Below are 25,923 nucleotides of genomic sequence, written 5' to 3'. Positions count from 1 at the left end.
ATAATTCTAGTATCCAATGCGTAGAATTGTGGAGAACCAGTTTTAATAAAGTTAGTAAGTTTCAGTGGATAAATTTACGAACTGAAATTGCCTGGTCTGATTTAGAAGTGAGTGCACAAGTTGTTAATGAAATTATAAAAGATTCCATAAATATTGATGACCTATTTCATGAAGTACATTGTTGTACCAGGTAATTCAAAACCAAAGGGTAGATTGTGGTTCAAGTTCTGAAAAAGTACCAGATACTATTGAAGAGAAGGGAAAAGCAATTTTTAAGGTGTTTCAAAAGACAAAGATATTTCATGTTGCAATATTTCTAAAACGGTTGAGTTTGCGATGTCTTTGCCTGGGACATGTGCTCCAGTTGAGAAAGTTTTTTCTATTACAGGGAACACTTGGTCTGCAGAAAGGGGTAGACTTTCAGTATCTACTGTTAAACATCTGCTAAATATTAAAATTAATTCAGTACTTTTTTGTTGTGAATTTTATGATGTAATTAAAACAAACAAACCATTTCTGAAAAAAGTCATGTCTAGTGAAAAATACAACTGAATAAATAAAGTATATGTTTCAGTAAACTGTTAAGACTTTTAAGTAATTTCAAAAATATGTCCTGGGTTGGATCCAAAAAAAATATGGTAAGCCTAGCAAACACCCATTGCTGAGGGTACCGTCCCCGCAGTGTATTTTCACCTTGAAAAAAGAGATTTATCTATTTCCATGTTCAGACTATTCCCGCTTATTATTACTCTGTTATGGAGAAAACATCTCCGCACACACTTCCCTTACAATTTTTTTTTCAATCGGTTACAGCGGCACTAACCCCATACCACATTTTTCATTATAAAACTTAAAACTGGTATATTCCCCACTCCATGCATACAGAAAATGCATGGAGTGTACTCCATGGGTTCCAGTTTTAGTTTGCTGGTTGTAGCCACGTACCGCTCCTTAAACAGGCAGAATTGCAACAACTTGCCTTTGCACAACGCCATTTGTCTTTTCTGTCGCTCAACGAAACATTACATGACACGGTATGCAAAAAACAGACAACATGACGTTTACCTGGCACCTCATGGATTAAGTCAATCACACATATGTTGAATGAAAATAACAAAAATAACAAAAAGATGTAATATTTAATATCATACAATATCTGATGAACTAAATCACAAGATTTTTTAACAATTACGCAAAAAGGAAGTTAATATGTTAGGGGGAACATTTAATTTGTTTTTTCTGTGTTCCATTAACTCTTGAATGGTTGTATATATTTTCATGAAATCAGTATTAAATAGCATATCTCAATTTGGCGAAATGGTAAGGGTTATTTGACAATACAAAATATCAATTATGATACACCATACTCTACTCTTAAAAAGATTTAATGAAACTGTAAATAAAAGTCTTAAAAAATTATTAAAAATATTTATACATTAAAAAACAACAGTAAATATTAAATAATATATATTGTTTAGAATAAATGATTAATTAATTAATTAAAACCATTACGAAATTAATTAAACCAAGCTGTCTTAATATGTGGCCTATCAATCCATCTTTTACAAAATTGTGTCACAGATTTCTTTCTGGCTTGTTCATTTTACTACCTCTTCATTTCATATGTTACCAGCCTACTTACAATTTAACACCACATTTCAAAGTTTCTACTTTTCCCTTTCTTCTTCTCTGGTTATTATAACTCACTATGATAAAGCACTACTCTCCAAACAAATATTTTTAAGAATATCTTTTTTATACTTAGATAAATTTTGAGATATTAGTTGATATCAGCAAAACTTTTTCTGTTTATTCCTTTTTTCTACAATCTGTACATTGTCAAATCTATAAATAATTAAAATTTCCATTTACAATACCGCTAAAATCATTATTTTTCAAAAATCTATGCAACATGATAAATTATTTAAATAAGGAGTATAAATTTATGACAAACATTAAATACGACTACCACTTTACCTCAGTATTTTGCAAATGAATAAACATAAAACATTTCATGCATAAAAATTATTTGTTAGGATAATTTAAGGATGATTACAAGAATGAAAAATATACCAGGATAAAGACCAGTTTGGTATCAGGAAGAATGCGGGTGGGAGAGTAGTACTTAGAATAATGTTACATCAAGTTAGAGAAAAATAAAGTTACACGTTGGTATTTGTATATCTGGAGATAACATTTTAAAATATATAACAGAAAAATATGTTTAAAACTGATTTAAATGCAGGGAAAGAAGAGTAACAATATGCTTAAATATCAAATGGAAGTTATAATGTAGAATATGAAGAAAAATCGACTTGCATTCAAAGTGTGAGACAAAAATGTAGTCTATCACTTTTAATGTGTATATAGATGAAGCAATGTAACTGAAGGCTCAATTTGACAGGGGGAGGGGGCAGTAATTGATTTCTACCCAAGGAGAAAAGTATAAAGATGTTCAAATTCACTGTGAATTCATCTTTCAGAAAAGACCAAAAATGAATTAGAAAACATATTGAACGCAGTGGATTTAAAACTGACAGACAATTTAGTTTGAAAATAAATAAGAGTAAAACAAAAGTAATGAAGTATTAGAGAAAAGCAAGATAATGAGAATTATTACAATAAAGGATTAAATATCAAAAGTTGCAGAATTTGCTACCGAGAAACAACATTACAAAAGAAAGGCAACATAAGAAGAGGTAAAAAGTATATTAGCATAAACAAGAATAGCTAAAGAAAATTGCTAATAAGAGTAAATTGAATATTAATAAAAAAATTAGGCAGATATTCTTAAAAATATCTGTATAGAATATAGTGTTTTACAAAAGTAAAAGCAGAAAAGAAAAGAATGGAAGCCTTTGAAATGTAGCATTACAGTAAAATGTTGAAAATTAGATGAGCCAGTAAAAAATAAAGAGGCAAATTAGGTAAATCACCCGTGCATTAAAACATCCAGGTTTAAAATTTGTAAAAGAGAGATGTGTAAAGAGTAAATATCATGGATGAAGTCAAAGATTGGAATTTATAATTAAAACAAATAATTGAAGACATAAGATAAAGTAATTATGTTGAGGTTAAAAGATAAGACTATCAGTAAGTAATAGTATCACACCAATCAAACAGATCACTCAAACGAAAAAGGAAAAGACATAACTTCTGATTTCATTTTCTTCTATTCAAAATAATAGAAATGAAATCACAGTGTTGTAGATGACAATATGGAAATTAGTATGCCTTCTACATCAGAAAGAATTAAACATAACTTCAAGAGTTTAATACTAAAACATAAGTACAAGGCAATCCATCATGAAAACTGAGTACAAACAAAATCTATATGACGAAACTGGTAGAATATTATTAATTTAGATATAATGCAGGGCATAATAAAAGCACATACCTTTATATTAAATAAAGTGTGCAAATCTTGCAGTGCAATATGACGATCTTCCATTGTGCGTCGAGTATTCTTGATTCCACATGACGATACAGGAGGGGCTTGAAGTATTGCCGATGGAGGCGATGGAAGAGTAGATAATTGAGCATTGTTTAAATACCGTTTACATACATCTATAAGTTGATTTGTAGCAGCTTGCATTAACTTAAAGCTCTGAAAATCTGTAAAATAAAAAAAAACAAATTAATTTAATGCCAAACTAGTCACTTTAATAAAATGAAAATATACCAAACAGGACTACTCCTGGGAATAAATAAATGCCTAAAAATAAACTTTCTTCTCTAAATTCCTAAAATGCACAAGCAATAAAAAAAATGAGATAAAAAATGAAAATAAAATATTGTTACATACATAAATCAGTAAAATAATTACTTAATCGTTTTACAAAACTTGAAAATAAAAAAAATTACACTTTTACAGTTTTCATTTTTCAAGGAATATTAATTTTATTATTATTGTAATAAGAAAGCAACTTTTTGTGTCTGTATATGGATGAGCATGTGTGTTTGTTCATATTTGTGCATACACATGGCTATGCTTACAAGCAGCAGAATGATAAATGTCCACCCACAAATACTCATACTTCAAAGTCAAAAATGAATGCAAAAAACTAATTGTCATAACAAGTTTTAATTTTTGATAAAAAATACCACATGTATGAATGCATTTATAATGTTTGTATTCAACTATTTTTCCTTAGGATGCATTACTACTGGAACTACGAAAGAGAGCGTGATGGTGCGAGGAGAGGGGTGGAGAGAGAAAGAGAAAGAGATTGAGAGCGTTTGAGGAAAAGAAGGAGAGATCGAAAGAATTGTATACAAAACTCCTGCAGTGGGCAATTAATTACATGAAGATATTGTACTAATGTTGTCAAATTCACTTAATAACCAATTTGTTAGTTGGCTTTGCCATGTTGGATGTATATTAGATATTAGAAATGATTCACTCTACAATAATGAAATTAGATGTGGTAGCTTAATTATATAGATCAGTTTTTTATTTGAGTTAATAAGATAGAAGAAGAGGGTGCCTTATCTAACTGATTTACCAAAATCAAATTAATTTTTATTTTATTATTTATTTTCTCAAAATTGAACATTATAATTATAGGAATTGCTCTCATAATTTATCTTAGGGACAAGAGTAAAACATCTCTACTTCTAAAAATAATTGTTTTACAAATGCACTTTGCTACCTCAAACAACTTCAAATTTTATTTATTTAATGATATCATGGTATGCTATTTATGGAGTGAGAAAATTACTATGCGATGCAAAGATATCAAAAACATGAAAGGATGGGCTGCATAAGTTGCTTGACAAAGCTGCTTGGAAACAATTTTAAGCTCATGACCAAAGAAGACAGAGCTGTAAGAATCAGACAAAAGAAATGAAATTCTTTAGGAGCATTACCAGTAATACAAGGCATGATTTGAATAATAATGAAGATTTACAACAGAATGTAAAGAGAGCTTAGATTAAAATAAAAAAAAGCTGAGATGATTTGGTCTGTAAAAAGGATGGAGGAGTGAAGAATAATCAGAAAATCTTGAACTGGTAGTAACTAGAAAGAGATCACAAGACAGGTGATTTAGTAAAATTGAAATTAACAGGGTTTTTAAACAACCATGGAAAATCAAGAAGAAATGGATCAGCATGTTTCACTGCCGATCCATGATCTTTGATAAAAATAAAAACAAGATAAAGAAGACAATGAAATAATATAAAATTGCCAGAAAAACTTGAGTTGAACTTTCTTCCTACAAACTGAATTCAAAACCAGCTGAATCACAGTATTGATCAGAATATTGATAGGCTTCCCTTCCAAAAATTGAAAGATAATTATCACTGTATAATTCAAATTACCTGGTGTTCCTCCACGTACAAGTTATTACATATTATGTAGTTTGAAAACCTAGGTAAAAAAAAAACTAATTATTTATGAAAGTTTTTTTCTAATTTCATATATTTTAATTATAGAACCTACAAATCTTTCACTAAAATGCATTTCTTGCAAATAAATTATAAAAATTATTACCATATAAAGTGTTTAAAATTTTTAAAATGTCTGTGAAAAAAATACTTAAATGTCTTTGTTAAAATTTGTATGCAATAAAACATTTTACAAAAATACATCATTAGCAAGTAAACCAAAAAAAAAAAAATATATATATATAACCTCATTTTTCAGTTCAAAATATTACAAAATTTTTAAGATACCAGTTTTGAATTTTAATTACTTCAATTTATTAGTGGAACGTTTTGCTAAAGGACATTTTTAATTTACTTGCCAAAACAAGTAAATTACAAAAGAAAAATTTCATCCCACCCATTCAAAATTAAAAAAATCTTGCTAGGCTATAATTTCCCATAAATAGGTCACCAAAAAACCATACCTACTCGTATTTGATCTAAAATTCCAACTACAATTTAAAAATAATTTCTTAAAAATGTCTAAAGAAATCTTTATGACTTTAATAAAGTTAATCCTATTATATTTTTCAGTTACATATGTAAGAAAAAATGTAACACTACAAACCATTTTTGTTCAAGAGGAGAAGTGTGGGTTTTTTGCAAATATTTTAAGTCATAGCTATGATTTCAATCAGAGTTAACATAAATTCATATTGTAGGGTTATTAAAATCGATTTGACCTTTCATTCATATGCCCACACAAACACAACTGATTGATAAAAACTGACATAAAAAATTTAACAAATTAAGTTTCTTAAATTTTACATTAAATGATATCATTAAGAAAATAATATTTTCAGTAATTTATGGAAAAAAATAATAAAATTAAAACAGGTTGGCTGGGGTTCACTATAAAAAAATGTCATCAGTTCAATTTTTTTTTTTTTATAGTTTTATAACAGATAAATATATGCTGTTTATATTAGATTTATTCAATAAAATAAAAAATTCAATAAATTTTAAAGGCGACTTTTGTTAACACAGAGGTCTGCTATCATGCAGACCTCTGTGTTGGTGGAGTGTAGCATTTCTACTTTTGATCCAGAAATTTCTGGATTTGAATCTAGTCAGGCTTGGAATTTTTTTCAAATGCTACAAAATTAATTTCTTACCATAAAAGAGGGATTGGTATTTGTAATTGGATCTATTCATCGAAGAAGCAAAATAAAAAAAAAATCATTATTCTTTCATTCAATTATTATTAGATCGGAATACTTGATAACATGATGTTCTTTGCTTTTTTTCTTCATCTCCATTTCTTTTTCAGGTCTCCCTTAACAAATTTAATAATTTCTTTCTTGGTCTTCCTTCAATTATATTCAGATTAAAAATTTGTTCAGCAACTCTTTTACTTGACATTTTCTATAATTGCTAACATGTCCTGTCCTGTTCAATTCTCTATTGTAGTGCTCTACATCTTAGGTGTTCTCTTAGTGCAGCATTTTTATTCAAGTTCTTAGTCTTTCTTACCATGCGTCTTGCACAATTCGTCTCAGTTGTCTGAATTTAACTTATCTTCTCTTCTGGAAACACCCAGACCCTGAATTGTATGTTAAAATCAGAATATAGTACCTCATGAAAACTGTCTATCTACATTTTATTAGTACTCCTTATTCTACATTAAACTTTCAATAATTCGATAAAACCTCACATCTGTTATTTACAACTAACTTCTTAACTGATCTTCCTATCCACACATGACTTACAATCCAGGTACTATTTTAACTAGTTCTAATGCTTCTTCTTGCATTTGTAGATTGTCTCTTCCATTTTCATCAGTCCTTGTCAATAATAATATTCTTCCTTTTTCTACACTATTTCCATCATCCACTTCCCTATTTTTTTGTTCTCAAGCGGTAAAATTATTTTGTGATGTATTCTTCTCTTCTCCCAAAATAACAATGTAATCGGCAAAGAATCATACTTTTGTTTTTTGGTTTTCTATTTTCCTTTTCATCTTCTTGCACTTATCATCCATAACAATTATAAACAATAAAGTTAAAGTCCTTATCCATCAAAAAACTTTCAGTCTTTCCCACTGGGGTCCTCACTGTTTTTCAAATTTTTTGTATATGCTTTAATCATTTCTTATTAAATCTCTTTCCTTTTGAGGGCATTATTGTACATTTTCTTTTTATCTACAAATTTAATCTGAATTACATCCTGTATTTTACATTGTCATAAGTTTTTATTTACATTTTAATCTCACAAAATGTATGATTAAACAACATAAAAAGAAAACCAAAAAAAAATAAAGAATTAAAATCATGATAATTAATACTACAAAAAAAAAAAACATAAATAAATAAAACCTACATAAAGCAGTGAACTACATGTAGAATTGAATGAATAAAAGTAAAAGTAAGATGTAAAAAAAAGTAAAGGTTAAAGAGAATATAAATTTTTAAAAAAGACTTGGAAGGTGCCCAACAAAATATAGTCTGAAAGTCTGGAGTTTACAAATCTGGGAATAATAAGGACTGCAATAGTGAGAAGAAGGGAAGGAAGCAAAGAAAAAGCCTGGAATAGAAAGGGACTTAATCTTTAAATAACTAACATACAGTAGCCTGCTGCGTACAGTACACAACAATTAATTATGAACACAGAAACTACACCTAGGAGAATAGATACTTTCTTTATGCTGAGATAACAAAGAAATATTTTAAATATAACAACATACTTATAAACATTACTTATAAATAAAAATACTAAATTCCAGAATAAACTAAAAGAAAAAAGTTGAATAATGTATTTTGTTTTGTAAATGAATGTAACAATTATAAAAGAAAGGCATTTTACATAATTATGTTTCATTAGCTACTTGAATGCAGTCATTTTTAAAACCTTCACTACAATCAAACTAATTTGCTTTGATTAATTAGCAACTATGCAGAAAATATAGATTAGTTATTGTTTAATGAATGCAGCTATTATTAATATTATATTCAATTATATTAATAATAATTTTATCTGTTTTTATTTTTATGTATTTAACAGAAATCTCATCTTATTAAAATTTTTATTTAGATCAAAATTAAATATATATTACAAAACGGATTTTTGATGCATCATCATAATCATCACCAGTTTTAAAAAATTTAATGGAAGTCTGCATTGTCAATTTAAAATAGAAGGGGAATAAAGAAAATTTTGCAAAACGAAGAATGCACTGTTGGAGCCCTACTGTCTTTTCTTTATGCAGCAGGTCTCTGCAACAGTATTTAAATTTAATTTTAGAAGGCATCCCTTGTGGATATACGTTTTTATGTCTGGAGAGAAAATTTATTTACTGTTTTTATCTGTTTTGTACTGAATGGGACCTTTTACATCCCGTGCAATTGTAAAGCTTTTATCAAGAACTAGGTGTGTGTTTTTCTTAAAACATGTATCAATAAATTTGTAATATCAGATATACACACGACAGAGTTTGTATGTGTACAATCTTTGTGATTTTATATTCTCTTCTCGTGTTGTCCTTTCAAGCTGATAAGGGCTCTTTACACCCTTATTGGTAGTGAACTATCTTTTAGTTAGGGTTTTATTTAAAGAATTGACAAGGGCTAATGAGGTTAGTAGTCGATCACTATTTTTAATTATTGACCATAATTAAAAATAATAAAAAAATACGTTTAAAAAGTAATAGAAATGATTGTTAAAATACTTTTTTATCAAAAAATTATTATTTAATCAATGATATAACCATAATGGCTATAGGAAGCTGGAATTAGACAAGGTCACTCTCAAAAATGAAACGGCTATTGTCAAGAATAATAAGCATCCCAAATTCAGCTAAGAAAAGTGAGAAGTGAAATAGTTCTTTTTTACATGGCATATCAGCACGCGAAACCAAATGTGTAGATGATATTTAGGTCTAAAAATAACATTTCTATTTATTACATGGAGAGAATAAATAGTGAACAACTCTGTAAAAACAACTCTGATTTGTACTTGAGGTGTTTTATATGCATTACTACTATTATAAAGACCGAGATATTTAAGCAGTAAATTAAGATATCTCTCCTTTTCAGAAACACTACTTTATACAAACAAAGATTTTTATAAATAAATACATATTTTAATCTGATTTTTATGTAATAATATATATCATAGAGGTAAAAATCAGGAATTGGTACAGATACAACTACATAAATAAAAAAAGGAACTGCCCAGGCATTTGATTGCATGGATCAAAGGAAACTATGGTAAAACCTTAATCAGAGCGATATCACAAAACACACAATCTCTCTATTATATAAAGAGGAAATATTTGTTTGTATGTTAGCAAAAATCTCAAGAACTGTTAAACTAATCACTACCAAATTTTAACAGTAGCTTCATCATATAATCTGGAGTGTCATATTAAGATGAAAAAGTATTTATTAACACATGTAAATAATAAATAATTCACTATGGTGTTGCACTTCTTATTCGGGCTGCTAAATTTTCATGCTCCTTTCTTATGGTGAGCCGCTCCCAAGATATTCTTCATTAGATATTTTCAGTAGGGGTCTTATTGAAATTGAAGACAACAACACACCATGAGTGATTCATAATCCACGCCCAGCGAAAACTATTAAAGATAAATTAATGAAAATTTGTATACACATTCTTCTTACAGTGTAAGTGCACACACACACTAAGAAAGGATTTTTTGAAACTCCGAGTTTAAAGGGTTAAAGTGGATTTTTGAATTTTTTTTGAAACCTGTAAGTTTTTTAATTTCTGTGTAACAAATGAAGATATCAACCTGATTTACGGTGAGTGTAATCTTCATGCGTATAAACAGAAGAAATTTGTTTATACGCATGAAGATTACACTCACCGTAAATCAGGTTGATAATTTCTAGATTTTTGAAATTCGATCTGGAAAAGGAGTGAAGAAAGGTAAAAAAAATTCTAAACAATGATTGTAGTTTAGATTTAGATTGTGATATTCAGTAGATTTGGGCTTGCAAATACTCTTCAGATAAATATCTAAAAAACTATTTCGGGTATTTTTTTAAGGGTGCGACAATATACGGCGCGGGGGACCACCGTTACTGTACGTACAAGATTGGCTGCATCTGCCTCCGGTTACTTGACTAAAAAACATAAAATAAAAAAAAATTGACCGCGACGAGAAACGCAAGTAACCATATAGCACCGGGGAAGCTGCGATAGGAAGCAAATAATACAAAAAATAAATGTAATTAAAATTCATATTAATATTTTAAATAATAACGTATGAAATAAAATTAAGGTACCATGAAGATATTAAATATAAAAAATTACTACAAATAATTCAAAAGTCGATTGAACAAAAATGCAGAAAATTCAGGGGATTTTTTTAAATTGATTTAATTAGTAATATTAAAAAATTCATCTACAAACTAATATTGATTAAGTAGAAGAAAGTTTTTAGTTGAATTTCAAATAAATGTTTTGGAAGATATTTTTAACCGTTTAATAATTTATTAAAAAAGGTAAAAGTAACGTAACACTTTATAAGCCAAAGTATTGTGTCGATTTACGTGAAAACATTACCGTTATCTGATTTGGTAAAGGGGGGAAATCATGGTTATTTTTTAAGAATAAGAGACCATTTTTTTTTAGAAAAGATTGCACATTCATAAATCTGAACGCAAGGAAAAGTTAACGTATTAAATTTTTTATAAATCTAATTTCACTTTCCCGTTTAGATAGCGCTATAGCAGAGCTACAACTTTAGAACAGGAATTATTGTAATCGGTCGAATTTGGGTATTTGCATATGCGGTTATCACCTTTTGACAACTAAGGAACCCAAAAAACGGGAAGGTAATTTTCCGGATAATAATGTTCATATGTACGTGCGTTCGGTGTTTTCCTCTAAATCACATTATATCTCCAGAACTACAAGACCGATTTTGACCAAACTTTGTCAGATTACTTCTATTTATGGGGCACTGATGATGCCATTATATTTTCAACTTATCAGGTCAAGGGGATGAGGCTGTACAACAAAGTCACCCTTAGTATCTCGAGATTTCGCCTAATTAAGATCACATTTTTCTTAGGTACATTTAGGTACACTTAAATAAACGAATAATATTTAAAGTGGAAATAAGTAACTCTGTCTAGCTGGGTCTTGAGCCAGTCGCCCGGTCGACTCGACACCTGGTGCGTTAAGCCTTGCGGCTACACCGGTCTGTCGACCGTACAAGCGAAATTTGTTCTATTTAAGTGGTAAAATTACATTAGTTTAGTTAGTATTGACCGTCGCCGCTAGTACCACCACAGCCGCGCGAATTAAATACTGTGTGCGCGCGCGCTTTAGTTAAAATCATTGAATTAAATAAACAAAAAAAATATTATATTTAAATAAAATGATAAATATTTTAAATTAAGTTGTGTGTGTAAGCCGTGCGTTAGAAGCAATCCGGTTGAAAGTACTACAACTGTGGCGTCAGTTTTTTTTAAATGTACATATTTGCAAAAGGATTAGAATAATTTTTTATTCCTTATGATTTCATCACATAAATTCAACGCTCGTGTGCATAGATGAAATTATTTTAAATATTTTAAAATTTTAATTTTTTAAAACTAATGATGACGGTAGCATCAAAAATGGTGTTTTTAAAATATATTTTTAAAAATTATTTAAATAAAAAATTGTTTATTAACATAAAATATTTCAAACAAAAAAGTTGTTTATGCTTTATATAAAATAATATAAAACTGTTTGTAATATAATGTATAATAAAATCATACGTATAAATGTAGCTTAGCAAATTGCATCCTAGTCGCAGAGTATAGCAGTTTTAAAATTATTTTTTTCATTATTGTCTTTGTTACTTGCGGCAAGTGCTTTCATAGTAATTTCAACTTTTTCAGATAACATTTTTATTAAAATAAAAAAATTAAAATTACAAAACTATATTTTTATTATCTATGTATTTCTCTCTCTCTCTCTCTCTCTCTCTCTCTCTCTCTCTCTCTCAAAATATAATTAACTACTCTGCTACTATTATAATCTATCGGAATGATAAAATTGTTTTGGTACCGTATTTGAATACATTTTTAAAAAGTATAAATCTTTTAAATAATTGAAATAAAATTCACAATTTTCCAAAGCTGTGTCCAAAGTTACTGCGTTTAAATTTTAAATGTTAATTAATTAACAACTTTTATTTTTATAACTATTACATATATATTTTTACAAGTGTAATTAGTTAAAAGCTGTTATTATTGATTTATAACAAATAAAAATGTCTCAGAAATATCTATTTTTTCTCTGTGATTAACATACCTAATTTTTTGTTTATATTTTTGTAAATGTTCCTGAAAATAATTTTTAAGTTTCTATTTGTCATTATACGTAGAAACCTTTACAAAATTATATATCTATAAACAAGAAAAAAGCTTAAACTGATAAATATCCTAAAAAATTACTTGACAAAGTCATTACTGTTTCTGAATAATCAGAAACAATCCATGTATTCAAATCTCACAGAATTTTTTCACTCATTCATTTATCAGTTGTAATGCTTGAGGTTTATCTACATAAAGTATTTTTTTTTTACCACAAGGTTTATTGACAGTTTCAAGTGTGTGTGTTTGTGTGTGTGTGTGTGTGTGTGTGTGTGTGTGTGTGTGTGTGTGTGTGTGTGTGTGTGTGTGTGTGTGTGTGTGTGTGTGTGTGTGTGTGTGTGTGTGTGTGTGTGTGTGTGTGTGTGTGTGTGTGTGTGTGTGTGTGTGTGTGTGTGTGTGTGAAACTGTTATGTACATAAAATCTCTAATCTTAAAAAAAGAGAGATATGTGTAATCATACAATACAAATAAGGGGACTATTCACACTAAACAGCATATAATTTAAAGTTATTTCAAAATACTCCATCATATACCAGGAGCTAAATTAATAAAAAAAATTAAAAAATAGAGTAGTAAAAGATTGTTGAAATAAAAAATTATTCAAAAGAACATTGAAGAAATTTTTTTTTTTTTGGTTGATATCGCCACATAAGCTTGAAGCTTGTGCGTGGGATATAGAAATGTAGCGTATAAAAAAATGCCACGCCCAACCGGGATTCGAACCCAGGACCTCCGGATGAAAAGCCGAGACGCTGATAATGCATTCTGTACAAATAAATAATTACATAATTCCTTTCTTTATAAGAGAATAATTTATCTGCAATACCTTATATTGGTAGCAATACTGTAAATTAGGTTTAAGTTTTAATGGCTCTTCCGAAATTTGTTCAGTCCATAGGACTTGACCAGCTGTCTTGACCAGCTTAAAAAAAATTTCAATGCTATCCACTGCTAGTTTGGAATATTAGCTATTACAAACCGGTAAACATTCTAAAATAAACTTTAAAGTAAATCTTCTCACACGCTTTCGTTGAATGAAAATCCATTAATTTCCTTAGTTCATTTGTTACGGAGATAATAATTCTTTTGGTATATAAAAGAGATAACAGATAAATTCTAAAAATAACGTTAAATTCTAATTTATTTTATTTTATTTTAAAAATTACAATTTAGTTTTGGATAATAGCTATAAAAAACTAGTGACAAAGCAGAACGTGCAACAGAATTCTAGTTTAAATTTATTTAAAGGTCCACTTACTTTAACAAAATTTAGATGACTGTGTTACTATTATAATTTGTCATTTTAGATCTACTAATAGAAAATGATTTAGAAACAGTCGGGTTTGAAATTTAAAAAAAACCTTAAAACAATATCTGTAACACAACTAAACGTCAAACCTTTAGAAATGTAAAAGGAACCGAAAGGGGAATAATTTAAGTAACAGAGAGATGAACAAAAGTCTACTTTATGAAAGGGTACAGACAACCCACGCAGAGAATGAATTGCCTGAAATATGAATCCATAAATCTCAATCAAGTTATATTAAAAAAATTAACCTAATCTAAATAAAATGCTAAAACTAAAATAAACGTACAGGAAAGAGTGTAAATTCAACGAACGAATAAATCCTCGGAGAAATATGATTAATAGGCTATAAAAGTAACCAAATGAAGATTATTATAGTTTCCATAAACCACACAAAATTTTATAAAAGAAACACACTCATTTTGCTGTTAAATAAATTCTAATAGGACCTTAAACCTTTAAATTAATCGACACCTTTTATTCTTTACAAATAGAGTTAAAAACAAGGGAACCGCACTAGATGTGACGAGAGGATTATCTTATTACGGAAAAGAGGTTATCAATCTCAAGTTTAAGATCATATCAAATCGCTAAGTTCCAATAATTTTACATTAAAAATACTGTTAATTAAATATTAATCTATATGATTTCTAAAAAATTAACTAAGATGCAAAGAATTTTGTTTTATTACACGCTACATTGGAATAGATTTAAATAAATGTATCTTCTATTCTGATCCATACATAACAATGCATTACGTAAATCACGTCAGGAAAGAGAAGTTGTGCTAGCGCACAGATAAACATCCGAACTACCAATGTTCATGTTTGGAAGGATCAAGGTAGACCGTAATGTACACTTGATCAGAGCAGCAGCACAAAATACACAGTTAATTATAGAATAAAATATATACGCGATTAAAGTTTATAATAATAATTTAAAATACATGAAATAATATTATACAAATACATAAGTAATTATACAAGTACATAAGTAAATATATACAAATATTAAATATATAAAACGACTACAAAATAAATCAAAATTCAAAAGATATTAATGAAAATTTTCTGAACACATTAAATAACGGCTCAAAAAATTCAGGCGTGTTTTTTTATATTTTAATTAGTATTACTTAAAAACTCATCGACACAGTAATATTGTTTCTGTAAAAGAAAATCTTTTAATTGTTATTTTAAATAAACCGACGGCAAGATCTTTTTAACGGTTCGGCAATTTATTAAAAATGACAACAGAAGCGTAATAAAGCCTTTCTTGTGTCGCATAATACACCCAAAGTATTGTGTCGGATTACATGAAAAAATATGGTTCAAGGGTTTGATCGAGAGAGACATTGTCATTTTTAAGTGAATATTCTTCATTTTCGCAAAAATTGCACATTCATAAGTTATTTTTAATTTCCTAAATATCACCCCGCACGATCAAGACTCCCGTTTGGGAATCTCCACCGAAAAACAACAGCGAAAAGATAACGTAAGAAAACGACAAACAGGTGTTATTCACAGTAATGGTTAAAGCTTCTTACGAAAGGTCCACGACTTTTCGTACACTAAAAACTCATACACTAACATAATAACCGGTAATAACGCTTTGTTATGCATTTTTCTTTACATAAAAGCTATTTTCACTATTAAATATTCGTTGGCACGTTTAAAATGTTTTTACTCTTCTCATCGGCAAAATGAAACCGCTATTTTTATTCTTCTCAAACGGCAAGCCACTTAGATCGGCTCTATAAAAAAAAATTACGTTTCGTATAAATTTAGTCAGATGGCGTAAGCTACAATAACGTGTTTAATCTTTTCTCATCAATAAAAATTGAAACCTCCATTTTTCCGAGTATATTCCGTCAGAAGGCGCAAGTTGTACGGGTTCACAAAATACTAGGATGTACCAAAAGGTTATTAGGAAAAAACGTTTTAATAAACGATGCGTACAGATACAATACAATACAAGAGATAAATATTAAAAATTAAAAGACACGATTGCTAAAAAAGCATTGCTCTTTAACACAGGATAATTAAAGAGCGTGTAGATGAGATTCTTGTATATAGTATATTTTTTCTTCAAAATTTTTTAAGTTTATTTAAATATATATACATAATTATGTAGCCTATGACACTCCCGGTAACGAAAGGATTCCAACGCGGAGTCATACATCTAAATCGGTTCAGCTGTTGTATATATGCATACATACATACATCCTAAATATATTACACACCTTTTTGGGGAATCGTGTAAAAATAACTCTAATAAAATCATTACGATATTTTTTAAAGCATATTTTGTTGTAATTTGGGATTAAAAAACCTAACAACATAGTTGTAGGACTTTCCCGTCACCCGGCTAAAGCCGTGTTCCGGGAAAGTCGTACAACTTGGGTTGTTTCTGATGCACGGCTTACACATACAACTTAATTTAGAATATTTATCATTTATTTAATTATAATATTTTTTTGTTTATTTACTTCAATGATTCTAACTAAAACGCGCGCGCATACCGTATTTAATACGCGTGGGGGTGGAGGTACTAGCGGCGACGGTCGGCACTAATTAAACTAATGAAATTTTACAATTTACAAAGAACAAATTTCGCTTGTACGTTTGGCAAAATTGTGGAGCCTCAAGGCTAAACGCACCAGATACCGAGTAGACCGGGCGATCGAGTTCGAGACGCAGCCAGACGGAGATACCTTTTACAATTTAAATATTATTCATTTATTTAATTCTACCTGTGACGTCAGAACATAATAGCAGGCGACTACAACATCATTTTTGAGGTGGGGTGCAATTTTTTTTGTGCGATTATTATTTTTTTAATTGTTAATAAATGTGCTTAAAAAAATATACCTATTGACCTTAATTAGGCGAAATCTCGATATACTGACGGTGACCTTGCTCTACAGCCTCACCCCCTTGAATTTTTAATTTGAAAATTTAATGGCACCATTACCCCATATATAGAAGTAATCTGACACAGTTTGGTCAAAATCGGTCCAATAGTTCTGGAGATATAAGGTGATTTAGAGGCCAGCACCGAACACACGTACATAAGAACATTAACATCCGGTTGTTTGGGTTCGTTAGGTTGCAAACGTCAAAATCCGGTGAAAACCACGTTTGCCCAAATTGGACCGATTACAATACTTTCCCTAGAGCTATAGCTCTGCATAGTGCTATCTAGACGGGAAAGCAAAAATTATTTTAAAAAATTAAATTAAATACGAAAAATAAAATTATATATATATAATTCACAATAGTATATATATATATACTAGCTACTATATTATACTACCTAGTATATACTATAATCTGTTACTTGAATGCGTCATCGCAAAATCAGCTGATTTTCTAAGTCGAGAATTCTAAGGTTCAAGTCCTTAAAAAGGCAGTTGTTTTTATATGGATTTAAATGTTGACTGTGAATACCGATGTTTTTTGGTGATTAGCTTTCAATTAACCACACATCTCAGGAGTGATCCATCTGAGTCTGTTACAGACTATACGTTTACCGATACATTTGCACTTACAGTACAGCTACGTCAGGCCTGTAGGGGTTATCGTATTTGGCTAAATACATACACCCAGACCAGGCAGTAGCTAGAAAACCGGCTGGAGAAAACAAATAATTAACATTAGTACATAATACTCATACGAAATAAGAATTTTTTCCGGGAAAATCGACAACTACAATCTAAAGGTAAATGATCCATTTCTTTTTATTTATTTTACGCCATCATATATAAATCGCGATAATAACCAGAATAACTGATATCACAACCGTAAACAAAAATACAATTTCATTGTAAAAGTGTTAATGAATCTCGTTATATCACAAACGTTATGAAATCAAAAAAAAAAAAAGAAGGTGAATAATATAAATCCCCGAAACACGCTTATAGAGTGAAGGTATCCCTCAAAAAACAACTGTTTGTCCAGAATCCGAAAAACATTGATATTTTTAGAATTACAAAGGTTCACTCACCTCAGGGCTGTTTCAAAATAAAACAAACACAACTGGATTAGAAAAAACAAGCAAGCCCTCAATTGTTAATTGTTTAGCCACGTATAATTGCTTAGAAGGTATCTACTTAGAGTAACATTATTTTGCTAATAATTCATTTGTAAATGAAACAGACCCGTGGCGAATGAACCTTTGTAATTTCAAAAACATCAATTTTTTTCGGATTCGGGACAAACAATTACTTTTTGAGGAATACTTTCACGCTATAAGTGTTTTTCGGGGGTTTGTATTATTTCACCTTTTTTTTTTATTTCGTAATGTTTTCGTCATAAGGAGAATCGCTAACACTTTTACAATGAAATTGTTTTTTTGGTGGTTGTGATCATATTTACAGAAACCAAACAACGATGTAACAGCTCATTTCTGTATCTTGAAAACTTGTTTTGACTTTTTAAGGGAGTCCCATGACATGATATTATACTATACTTAATCTAACTAACCGGTACTTTAGAGGTTAATTCTTATGTTGGGAGTCTCAGGCAGACTGCTAATAAATCTGTTAATCGTACCAGATCACCAATAATATGAGCATTTAAATTCAGTTAAAAGAAAATTTTATACTTTTAAAATCATTCGAACTCAGGTTCTGCACTACAGCAGAACAGCATTAATAATAACCGATCAGCAAAGATCTGACCGACGCAGTAAATCGAGAACATAAATTACAATTTTCAATTATAAACAGAAACGCGATATTCAAATAAACTATGAACGTGTTAGATAACATTTCTTTTATATAATTAAAATAGTATATTAATAAAGTAACGATTGTCATATGATAATAATTACAGGAAATGGACCGGCAGTGTTAAAAGATAAAATAAAAAGATTTGTTCACGCTGGTTGTTCGTTACGTAATTTTTATGTAACTGATATCAAGGTTATAATTGTTATTATAAAACATTTCTCACGGTTTACTGTTAACATTTGTCGATTGTAACTGGTTGCTCTATTCTCAAATAAAAGACGTGCGATCGAAATTAAGAATACCGTGTACCTAAAGTGCTAAAATTTTAACTTTATAATTACGGAATGACATAATTTTGAAAAAACTTGCAGACAAAAAAAATCAAGAGGATTTTTTTCTAACTTACCACAAATTCAAAACGACTGCGTATCAGTTATTATGAAAAAATATTTAAATCTACCTAGGTACTTTAATTTCTGGCTTATTGCAGCAGACATCGGTTGAATTCTGGTTTTGTGCAAGTTCATCGGAAAACCGAAAGGGAATGGAACATAGTTGCTGGCTTCCTTAGATTATTAGCCCTACGGAGAACGGTTGAGGGATCTGATGCGGTTATAGATGTAGAGAGAGAATAGCAACCCGCGTAGCTAGGGGCCTGCCTGGCGCTTACTTCGCCAAGATAGGCCTTTTGACATCGAGCCCCGGTTAGTTGAGATATTCGCCGCTAGGATGAGAATGGATGTGTGGAGAACTCCGTGATGGAGCTGCGGTGTGGGAGGTGTAGGCGTTGACCTCGCTCCCGAAAGCGGACCGGAGCAAACAGAAGTACGGTATATGTTCATTACAGGCTTATTAAATTTGCGAATCTCTTGATTTTTAAGTAAATCAAGAGAACTTTCGGTATCAAATTGAATTTTAACTCAAAATTGTCGTTGTTGCGATCAACACTTATTTTGTTGGTATGAGGATAGTATTTTTTTGATTTTAAAGACGCAATTAAGTAAAGATTTGAGCGCACAGTCTAATTGAAGGTAGATATAAGCAGAGCTTTTGCGTGAAACCTTCGGTGTTAGAGGAAGGCCCGATCGTGCTTCCGCGAACGGGTTAATTTGACAGTCGAGGGTTGTAAGTTGTGGTAGGTGGTCGTGATTGGAAGAGGCCGTTCGAAGGCGATAATAGTTTGTGTAACACTGATGGAAATGTCTGGCGAGGGATTTGCAACGGTGGGCAAACTGATGACTGTGTTGTGTTCAAACTGACGACTGTGTTGACTGTGTTGTGTTTAAAGACGACCTCCTTTAAAGCCCATCAGGGCTAGGAGGTGATGTGGCGACCGGAATCGTCACAAGGCGGGTGTCTTCCTCTACGGGTGGTCAGGGTGATCATTAATGTGCTGCTCCCATCTTGATAAAAATACCTGATCTCTCGAGAGATCACGGATAGGATGGGCTCGTGCTGCCTGGAGATTTGAGCTTTCGTGTAAATTATTATTGTCTACGTTGCAGTATAGTTCAAATGAAGTAGATAATTTTCTTAAAATCTATCCGTTTTTTTTTTGTAATCCTTGATCCTATTTTTGGTTCCATAATGCAGGTCAAACTTATTTAAGTCCGTACTGAGTGTGCCAGAACCTAAAGCCGTTATATATTTGATGTGATATGGTGAAGGGCTGGCGTGGATCGACCCAGGGACTCTGTTTATTGATAGGTGAAACGTTTAATCAGATTAAGTTTCAGAACATAATTTTAGGCCCGATAACAAAATAGTTCCCTAAAGTTTGAAAGATGGAAATTACTTTTTAACAGTTGTTCAGGTAAGAAAAAATGTAGTCAATATTTTACTGTTGACTAAAATCTGATTACGTGTAACTGTACCATTTTCTTTTATCAGTTTCATTTCATAAGCGTTTGACCGAATGATGTCTGCTGTCCACTGTTTACAAACTATTATTTACATAGAGGGAAGGACAAGATGTTTCTTATCTGAATTAGGGAATATTATCACGCATCGATTTCAGTTCATATTTCCAATTCCCATACCTAAATAAATTAGACCTGCATAAATGTTTTAGGTATGAAAGGAATATCGGTCGGAAAATGGTATTTATAAAAGTGTGTATTTTCACCGATAACAATATCCATAATTTAAATAAATTTGAATATATCCCGATTAATGAATTAAAGATAATAAATTACCCCGTTCATCACATTTAATCAAAAATGAAGAAAAAGCTGCTTTCGTTCGTAAATACTCGTACAAATAATCAAATAAAATTAAACTTTTTTCCCTCCCGTTATTACCATATAGCAGTATTAATGGAGGAGTTTATTTAAAAAAAAAACCTACAAGCAAAATCACAATTAGCATAATTTCATCTTTAATTAACTTAATTAAATGTAAATATCTTTTTTTATATTCAAGTGGAGCACTTGCGTGCACGAATAGTTATAAAATATATTCATAAGATTTGAAAACAGTGAATAGAAAATGAAGACAAATTTTCACACAATTATTTTCAAAAATGTTTTAGATAAAAAGAGTGTCCTTCAAACTATATATATTTATGTGTGTGTGTGTGTGTGTGTGTGTGCGTGTGCGTGTGCGCGCGCGCGCACTTGGCATGGCCTACACAATATATGAGTATTTATTTTTCATTACTGTTAAAAAATGAATATATTTATTGCGGCAAAGAATAACAAACCGGTAAAATAATGTTGTTAATAGAATAAATACTGTAACTGAATGGTAATTTACGAAAAAGATAATTCTTTACAAAACCAACTGATAGAATACTTCTTATTCATTACAAAAATAAAAAAAAAAAACAAAAAAAAACAACTAGATCGGCTGTTACAATTAATCTGCAGTACTTATCATTACATAATTAGATTTATCAGTTACTGCTTCGTAGAGAACGAAATAAACTTTTTTTAGCCATCATTATAATAATATTATTGTTGTCAAAAATATTCATATACCACAAAAAAATAAAAGTAGCATCTTTCCTGCACTATTTAATAGTAATTAGATTAGGTCACAACTTGTTAAAAATGGGCTTCAACCATTTTAATTTTATCCTTAAGTGTATTTTAATATTCTAAGTATTCTACAGACATCTACTACTAAGCGATATCATTTATCTATCCCAAGATAATAAATTAATAGATACTTAATAATTTTTTTATCCTAATTTGAAAAAGTTTAAAAATTAAAATACCGTATCTTTTTAACATCAAATCTTAATTCTTACAAATCTAATATTTTCGCTGTTGAGAAAATTAACAGCTAAATAAAAATGTGAGATTAAAACTAATAATGTTTACGTACCGCATAGCAAGAAACATAAGCAATGAGAAACAAGAAGAAAAAATTAAAACTTTTAAATGTAAATACGGATGGAGAAGAATGGAAGATAAATATTATTATTTTAACTTCTAAACAAATGTAACAGAAATCTGCTTGAAATATGTTTTACATATTTTCATCTCTATTATATAAAGAGAAAACGTTTGTTTGTATGTTAGTAAAAATCTCAAGATCCTCTAAACTAACCGTTATCAAATTTTAATAGTAGCTTCATTACGTAATCCGGAGTGTCATAGGCTATATTAAGATGACAAATGATTTATTAAAACGTGTAAATAATAAATAAGTAATCCGTTACGGTGCTGCACTTCTCATTCGGACCGCTAAATTCACATACATGCTCCTTTCTTATGCTGAACCGCTCCCGTAGTTGAATTGACACCAAAAGTCTTCAAATATCAACCGATTATTTTCGTCAGAATATCTAATTTTGAAAATCTAGCTTCCGCGTCGCGGCTTTGCCCACACTATGGGTAAATAGAACTCAAAATCATGGTTATTTACAGTATAAATATACAAATATATATATATATATATATGCATGAAAACAGAACTATGTAATAGTGAGATTAGAATAATAGATTACAATCATTATGAAATAACGAGATTAGTAAAAGCCGCGACGGGAGCTGATAGTAATAAAAGCTGACAACACAGTTGTAGGACTTTACCGTCACGCGGATAAAGCCGCTTTTCGGGAAAGTCCTACAACTGTAGCTTTTTTCTGTTGCACGGCTGACACACACGTACAACTTAATTTAAAATATTTACCATTTTATATAAATATAATATTTTTTTCGTTTATTTAATTCAACGATTTATAACTAAAGCGCACGCATACCGTATTTAATTCGCGCGGGTATGGCGGTAGTGGCGGCGACGGTCAACACTAATTAATTTCATTTTACGACTTACACAGAACAAATTTCGTATGTGCGGTTGGCAGATAGGTGTAGCCGCAAGGTTTAACGCACCAGGTACCGAGTCAAACGGGCGATCGAGTTCGAGATCTAGCCAGACGAGTTACGTTTTTACACTTAAAACAATCATACATTTAATTCTACAGCTCACCTGTGACGTCGCAACATAGCAATCGACTACAACAGCTGTACGTCAGTGATACACTAGCGCTGCTTATGGTGGCTATTGACACAGTATGCCCACTTAGCCACAAGTTTAGAGCATTTATTGGGTGGGGTGCGATTTTGCAAAGGTTTTTTGTAAATATTATTAATTTTTAATCGTTAACAAATGCGTCTAAGAAAAATATAACCTCAATTAGGCGAAATCTCGAGACAGTGAGGGTGACCTTGCCCTACAGCCCCACCCCCGTGATCTTTTGTTGAAAGTTTAATGGCATCAATGCCCCATATATAGAAGTAATCTGACCAAGTTTGCCCAAAATCGGTCTTGTAGTTCTGGAAATATAAGGTGATTTAGGGGGCAACACCGAACAAACACACGTACATACGAACATCCGGAAAATTCTCATCCGTTTTTTGGGTTCCTTAGGTGTCAAAACGTCAAGATCCGGTGAAAACCGCATATGCCCAAAGCGGACCGGTTACAATACCTTTCCCTTCTAGAGCTATAGCTCTAGACGGGAAAGTAATATATATATATATTTTTTTTTTTTTACTTTTTTTGGGAGGGATATGATAAACTAAATTTCCAATTCCTATTTAATTATTTTTTTAATAAGCGTTTTAAATCAATCTCTAGAATACCTAGTTAACTAGACGGTTGCGTGAATATTAAGCCGATATATTTTTATCTGTGGCAGCCCCCGTGATTGCAAATCAACAGGAAAGATACAACAGCCTATATATTGCCCACAAAAATTTGATGTCTACTGTCTTTTAGGTTACTGATTTTTAGATGAAAAATCATAAAAAAATAACCAAATTTACCCCTCGATTTGTACCCCAAAAACTTTAGTAATGTTTAATTTCACAGAGGGACCAATGTGTCGCGAGCCGGAACTCGCAAACCAACCGTTTTCTGACCTACGTTTATAAGAAGTTTCTTTCTTATTTATGGTCACAGAATCATCTGCCGACAGACTGCCGTACAATTTGGAATCACATTGCAAACAATATTCAATCAGAAAATCACTAATCATTCAATCAGAAAAGCACTGTACAAACTGGATCAACATCTGCAAATGATTCTTTCCTTTTTTACTTATGTATCTTGTTTGCTATATATACGAGGTGCGACAATAAAGTAATGACACTGATTTTTCTTTGCAAGATGTGGCAACCCTGCAGCTTGCGTAGGCACACCATCTTTCACCTTGGTCTATAAGCTACTTCTAGTCCAAGCGGCACATTGATGCAACCGCTCAGTTGTGAGTTGTGCTGTAATAAGTGAACACGTGTTTGTGTCTCTCGTCACAGAAATGAAACCGCAAAATATTGCGCAACGGTATGCCATTTCTTTTTGCGTTAAATCGGGTGAAAACGCGACGACAACTTACGGTAAGCTTCAGAAGGCTTTTGGAGAGGAGATTATGTCAAGAGCTCAAGTTTTTCGGTGGCATAAAATTTTTACTGAAGGCAGAACCGCATTTTTACTTGAAGATTAAGACCGCAGTGGACGACCGTCAACCTCACGGACAGATGTCAACTTGACCAGGGTGCGTGAAATCGTACGATCTGATCGAAGATTATCCGTGAAAATGATTGCAGAAGAACTCAACATCGATCGAGAAACGGTTCGTCTAATATTAACTAAAGATCTTGGTATGAGAAAGATTTGTGGAAAAATGGTCCCCAAAATCTCACACAACAACAGCGAGAAACACGGAAAAATGCGGCAGCCGATCTGTAAGAGCAAACGGAAATCAATCCAGATTCGTTGAGCCGTGTTATCACTGGTGATGAAGGTTGGTTTTTCAATACGATCCAGAGACAAAACGCCAAAGTTCGCAATGGTGCTCAAAGGGATCACCCAGACAAAAAAAAGCTCGCATGTCAAAGTCAAAAGTGAAATGCACGCTTGTGTGCTTTTTCGATTCCAAGGGGATTGTTCATAAAGAGCGGGGGCCTCCTGGACAAACAGTTAACCAATATTTTTACAAAGAAATTTTAGAAAGACTTCGTAAACGAGTTCTTCGTGTCCGTGCCAACATTGCTGATAACTGGATTCTGTATCACGATAATGCGCCATCCCATACTGCTCTGTCAGTACAGCAATTTTTAACCTCAAAACAAATTTCAGTACTACCACAGCCACCTTATTCACCAGATATCGCTCCGTGCAACTTTTTTATATTTCCAAGAGTCAAAATGGCGGTCGAGGGACACCATTTTCAAACAACACAAGATGTCCAAAAAGCTGTGACGAGGGTCTTGGAGGATATTACAGAAGATGAGTTCCAGAAATGTTACCATCAATGGCAGAAGCGCTGGAATAAGTGTGTGCAATCAGAGGGGAACTACTTTGAAGGAGACAACACTAAACATGACTAAAACGGTAAGCAACATTTTTTTCACATCAGTCTCATTACTTTATTGTCGCACCTCGTATATATAGATAGCTACGAAATAAAAATAAACAAACCAATTATAATTTAATTAACATGCTACATTATATATTGAAATTTATACTTCTCCAGGACAGATTCTGATACCCTAACCACATAAAACAATGTATTAACGTATTAGTTATTCTGATTTTTTTTTAAAGGGAGAAAGTTTTATATTTTCCTACTTTATTTATTGCTTTAGAATAGCACAGTAATAATTTAATATAAAATT

General features: G+C 31.0%; 1 protein-coding gene across 1 annotated transcript in view; it reads right to left on the bottom strand.

The window, feature by feature from the left end:
- The window catches only part of LOC142324071 (uncharacterized), a 761,232-nt gene that overhangs the window by 627,292 nt on the left and 108,017 nt on the right, over positions 1 to 25,923 (bottom strand). The window contains exon 3 of the mRNA XM_075364700.1: positions 3,398 to 3,615. Within this exon, the coding sequence (XP_075220815.1) occupies positions 3,398 to 3,615 (218 nt within the window). The remainder of the gene's footprint in view (positions 1 to 3,397; positions 3,616 to 25,923) is intronic.

The sequence above is a fragment of the Lycorma delicatula genome, chromosome 4 (genome assembly GCF_047948215.1).
Source record: "Lycorma delicatula isolate Av1 chromosome 4, ASM4794821v1, whole genome shotgun sequence".
In the NCBI taxonomy this organism is placed as follows: Eukaryota; Metazoa; Arthropoda; class Insecta; order Hemiptera; family Fulgoridae; genus Lycorma; species Lycorma delicatula.
The sequence above is the reverse complement of the archived record's forward strand: the minus strand, read 5'-3'. Positions and strand labels throughout refer to the sequence as shown.